Source organism: Salarias fasciatus, chromosome 2 (assembly GCF_902148845.1).
Source record: "Salarias fasciatus chromosome 2, fSalaFa1.1, whole genome shotgun sequence".
In the NCBI taxonomy this organism is placed as follows: Eukaryota; Metazoa; Chordata; class Actinopteri; order Blenniiformes; family Blenniidae; genus Salarias; species Salarias fasciatus.
This window is the reverse complement of record NC_043746.1, coordinates 33,310,754-33,315,593: the sequence shown is the minus strand read 5'-3', so window position 1 is coordinate 33,315,593 and position 4,840 is coordinate 33,310,754. Positions and strand designations below refer to the sequence as shown.

Below are 4,840 nucleotides of genomic sequence, written 5' to 3'. Positions count from 1 at the left end.
CAGCTGTCAGATGAATCCAGACACCAGGAACTGAAGGATGCTTGTTTCCATGTGACATGAAGGAGCAGCGACACACACACACACACACACGCACAGTCTCGTATTTCTATCCTTGTGGGGACCGTCCATTGACTCCCATTCATATCTAGCCCCTAACCCTGACCCTTACCCTAACCCTAACCCACACCACAACAAAGCCTAACCCTAAAGAAATGTTTTTGCACTTTTACTTTTTTCAGTAACAACAACATGGTCAAGAAAACACTGTTTCTCCTACTTAGGACCGGAAAAAGGTCCCCACAAGGCACGTCGTTTCACGTTTTGCTATCCTTGTGGGGACATTTGGCCCCAACAAGGATAGAAATACGAGAACACACACACACACACACACACACACACACACACACACACACACACACACACACACACACACACACACACACACACACACACACTCTGATCCTACTGCAGCAGTCACTCCTGTCCTCTGAGCCTCAGCTGGAGTGTGCGGTGGGACTCGGTTCCTCTGGAGACACCAGGTCCAGGGTTCCTGACTGATGGTTCTGTTTGCTGACTCAGCAGGATCCAGGTCCGTGTTCACCAGCTCCAAACCCGACACCAGCAGACCCAACTGGCTGCGAGTGGGCCTGGCCTTCGGGGCGTCGGCCTTCCTCTGGGCTCTGGTGAGCACACACACCCGACGCACACTCAACACACACCTGACACACAACTGACACACACCCAACACAAACACCTTCCCTTTTCTCTGAAGAGTGTTTCACGTCGACACGACCATGATTTCAGGTGACAACACAAAACCTTCGTTGAGTTTCGGGTGTCGTCTGACACAACGGAGCTCACAGCCGTAACAATTCCATATCAGTGTGTGCTGCTCTAACTCCTCTTCCTCCTCCTCATCTTCCTCTTCCTCCTCCTCCTCGTCTTCCTCTTCCTCCTCCTCGTCTTCCTCTTCCTCCTCCTCTTCATCCTCTTCCTCCCGCAGCTCTTCAAGCAGCACAGCTCGGACGTGCGCGAGTACAAAGCGAGGAACGGCCTGGAGTGAAGCAGGGAGAACATGCAGCCGGCCGGGGGACGTCCTGTGGACGGAGGCGGGCAGCAGGACGTCCCTCCAGAGAGCTGTCAGTGTGTCGTATTTAAGAAGCGGTGTTGGATGCACGCTGGAGGATGAGTGTGAGAACTGTACTGAAAATAAAGCGTCGCTGTTTGATGAGTTCTCAGTGGATTTGTTCTGATTAGCATTAGCATTAGCATTAGCGATAGCCCACTCAGGTTGATTTCGGTGAGCAGCAGCCTCACTTCACTCCACACTTGATTCTACTGATCCTCTGAAGACTAAACCAAAACCCGAGAGCGTGAAAGGAATCAGCAGGAAGCCTGGAGACGAAGAGACAGAGCGGCGTAACGATCCTGTCTGGTCAGCCTGCTGCTGGGAGGACGGAGGATCTGTGAAGAGACACACACACTTTTATTCACACTATTTCAGAGAAGTGGAGCTTCTATTTACACAGAAATAAACAGCTGTTATTCCTGAAGTGAACGCTGGGGGGCGCACCAGCCTAACAGTCCAGAGAGCAGGACAGGCCTCAGAAGAAGATTGATCAATTATCAGATAGAAAACGCTGAACACGTCTGAACTCGGGCTGGTTTTTCAGTTTTACATCTAATCTGTTGACTTTGACTGTTTGTTTAAAACTTAAATTTGTAAATCTGAAAATCACTGATCAATAATTAAAATCACTTTTATTTTGGAGGTAATAAATTATCTGGATCTGTAATGTTAAAGAAATCTCTGTTTATGGATCAAACCATTTATTTTTACGCAACTCTCTTATTTGTTCATCAATAAACTCTTTAAATCACATCCAGGCAGGTCAAGGTTTGTTGACCAAAGTCAAACGGGCACGCACACTTTTCAACAAATAAAATGTTCTCTCAAACTGCAGACTGTTTTCCTCCAGAAGTGAGATGAAGTGAGACTAAAGTGTTCAGAGTCACTTTCAGCTCTGATGTCTTCATGTCTTCATCCCGGGGTTTATTCTGATCTGGTTTGTGGGGACGGAGGACTGATCCCTGGACTGATGAAATGCTTGAGGTTTCCAGGATGAAGAGTGAAAACTAAATCTGCTCCATGTTGGATTTGACCTTCCTCCAGTCACCAGGGTGTATGCAGGCCGATCAGTGCCACAGCCTCCAACGGCAGGAAACGCTGTACTCGTTCTTAACTCATCATGATTTTATTTTGAAAATCGTAAAGGAGAGTGTTTTTCTTTGTGCTGATTGCTGACATGGCTGAATAAACTGAATTTGTAATCAGTCTGATCATTTAACACGTGGAAGTGAAGAGAATGATGTGAGGAGCTGAAGACATTCACTGAGAAGTGGTGTAAAGAATCAGTGTTTCACAAACTGCTCAGAAATATTTAGCATCAACTGGAAGAACAAGAAAAGATGATGGTTTGAACTTCATTTACTGAATCCTGAATTATTTGTAAAAAAAAAAAAAACAAACAAAAAACAAAAAAAACCGCAAACTTAAAAACTGGCCTGCAGTGGGCTACAGCACTGACAGCGTAACACATTTTAGAAAGATGTAGTTTCCACGTGACGTGAGAGCTTTTCATGGTCGTTTTGTGAACCCTTCTTCTTCTTCTTTGTAGAGTTTTACGGCGGTTGGCAACCAACTTAGGAGCATTACCGCCACCTACCGTACCGGAGTATGGGTCAGACTGGGCTCACAATCTAGTTCAAAGAAAAAAAAAAAAAAATTAATCAAAACTACACCCTACTATAAACCCCAGTCTCCTTTAAAAAGGATACCAGTTCCCCCACCTGACCTCCACTTCCACAGCCCAGTATGCTCCTAAGAGAGAACACCTTCACCTCTCTTCTCTCCAGCCTGCTCCTCAAGGCTTCCCGCTCCACACTGTAGCCTCCACACCTCAGCAACACCTCAGCCTCCTCCTGACACACCTCACACAGCCCTGTCCCGTGTTTCCCCATCATTTGCAGCGTTTTGTTCAAAGCACAATGCCCAAGTCGCAGCCTTGTAATGACCACTTCATCCCTTCTGCTACCTCTCTGAGCCCTGAAACCATTCACATCCTTCTTAATGTGGTGCAGATGCCTTCCCTTAGCCCCAGCATCCCATCGCTTCTGCCACTCCTTATTGATCTTTCCCCACACAACACTCTTTGCCTCAGACTTGCTACTATTGATGCTCATGTCTATAGATCTTTTACTTAAAGCTAACTTTGCCATTTTATCAACCGTCTCATTACCGCTAATTCCCATGTGAGCTGGTACCCACAGAAAATTAACCTGGCTACCACATTGAGTTAGCGTGGATACACACAGCAAAATATCAAATAACATGCCTGGTCTGGTTTTTGAGTAAAAGGACTGTAGGCTTGAAAGAACGGAGGATGAATCAGAGCACAGCAGCACCCGTATCAGTTTTGCTGTCTCTGCCCACTTTAGAGCTACCAAAATGGCCGCCATCTCCACAGTGTACACCCCGAGGGCATCAGAGGTCCGTCTATTAATACTTATGTTCCTGGAAGGGACGGTCACTCCAAATCCTGTTTTATTGGTATCTGGGCTTTTTGCCCCATCTGTGAATATATGAACGAAGGTAACATACTGCTGCTGGACATGGAAATGAAACGCTGCAACAAGATCAGTTTTCCCTTTTGTCTTCCTTTTCAGGTCAAGAAGATGCCAGTCAACAACCGGTGACACAAGCAGCCAAGGAGGCACTGCAGGAAAAACTAGAGCAGGACAGATGTTTAAATCAGCTACACAACACTCCTGGGCTAACTGGTTTCCCATCTTTCCAAAGTGATCCCTCTGCCCTTTCCCATACTCCCAGCAATCCAACAGCACCTCCTTGGTCGAGTGTGCCTCACCATGACTTCTGAGATGAATCCAATAATTAACAGTAATTTGTTTCCGTCTCAGGTCCAGTGGCATTTCTCCCATCTCAACCTGTAGTGCGTTGACTGGAGAAGTTTTAAAAGCGCCACAACACACTCTCAAAGCCTGAGCTTGCACTACATCCAGTCGTTTTAACACAGACGGGGCCGCTGAACCATACGCCACACAACCATAATCAAACACAGATCTTATCAGAGCCTGATAGAGTCTTTTCAAAGCAGAGCAACTCGCCCCCCATTCTCTCCCAGCCACACATCTCATGACATTAATTACATCTTTACATTTGACTCAACTTTATCAATGTGGGCCCTCCACGACATCCGTGAGTCAAAGACAACACCCAAAAACTAGAAAGTGCTTACCCTTTCAATGTCCTCACCGTACAGTTTTAACTTTAAATCCTCACTCAACTTCCTTTTCGTAAAGAACATAAGTTTAGTTTTTTCCACTGAGAACCTGAACCCCCAGTCAAACCCCCACTCAACAACATAATTTATTGCCTCTTGAACCTTACCGACTAGATGCTCAGTGTTCCTGCCTCTCTTCCACAGAGCTCCATCATCAGCAAACAGAGACCTGCCAATGCCCTCAGGAACAGCAGAAAAAATATCATTAATCATGACGACAAAAAGTAGTGGACTAATGGCACTGCCTTGTGGTGTCCCATTATCCACTACATACTGACTGGACAAGGAAGACCCTATTAGAACCTGGATTTTCCTACCAATGAGGAAATCCCTGATCCAGTTGAATGCCCTGGCTCCAACTCTCAGATTATGGAGCTTAATTAATAGACCCTCCCTCCAAAGCATATCATATGCCTTCTCGATGTCAAAAAATACGGCTAGAACAGATTCCTTACTTGCCTCTGCTTTACGAATGATAT

At 46.1% G+C, this 4,840-nt stretch overlaps 1 protein-coding gene across 1 annotated transcript; it reads left to right on the top strand.

The window, feature by feature from the left end:
• Positions 1–542: 542 nt before the first annotated feature.
• On the top strand, positions 543–1,227 carry LOC115403103 (NADH dehydrogenase [ubiquinone] 1 subunit C1, mitochondrial-like). Its single transcript, XM_030111904.1, has 2 exons — positions 543–683; positions 1,004–1,227. The coding sequence occupies exons 1-2, from the start codon at positions 558–560 to the stop codon at positions 1,061–1,063; spliced, it is 186 nt and encodes a 61-aa protein (XP_029967764.1). The 5' UTR covers positions 543–557; the 3' UTR covers positions 1,064–1,227.
• Positions 1,228–4,840: the final 3,613 nt, after the last annotated feature.

Excerpts from the sequence above, each read along its gene's own strand:
- LOC115403103 (XM_030111904.1), top strand. The coding sequence starts at position 558 with ATGGTTCTGTTTGCTGACTCAGCAGGATCCAGGTCCGTGTTCACCAGC. Across the intron at positions 684-1,003 it reads CGGCCTTCCTCTGGGCTCTG|CTCTTCAAGCAGCACAGCTC; the intron begins GTGAGCACACAC and ends TTCCTCCCGCAG.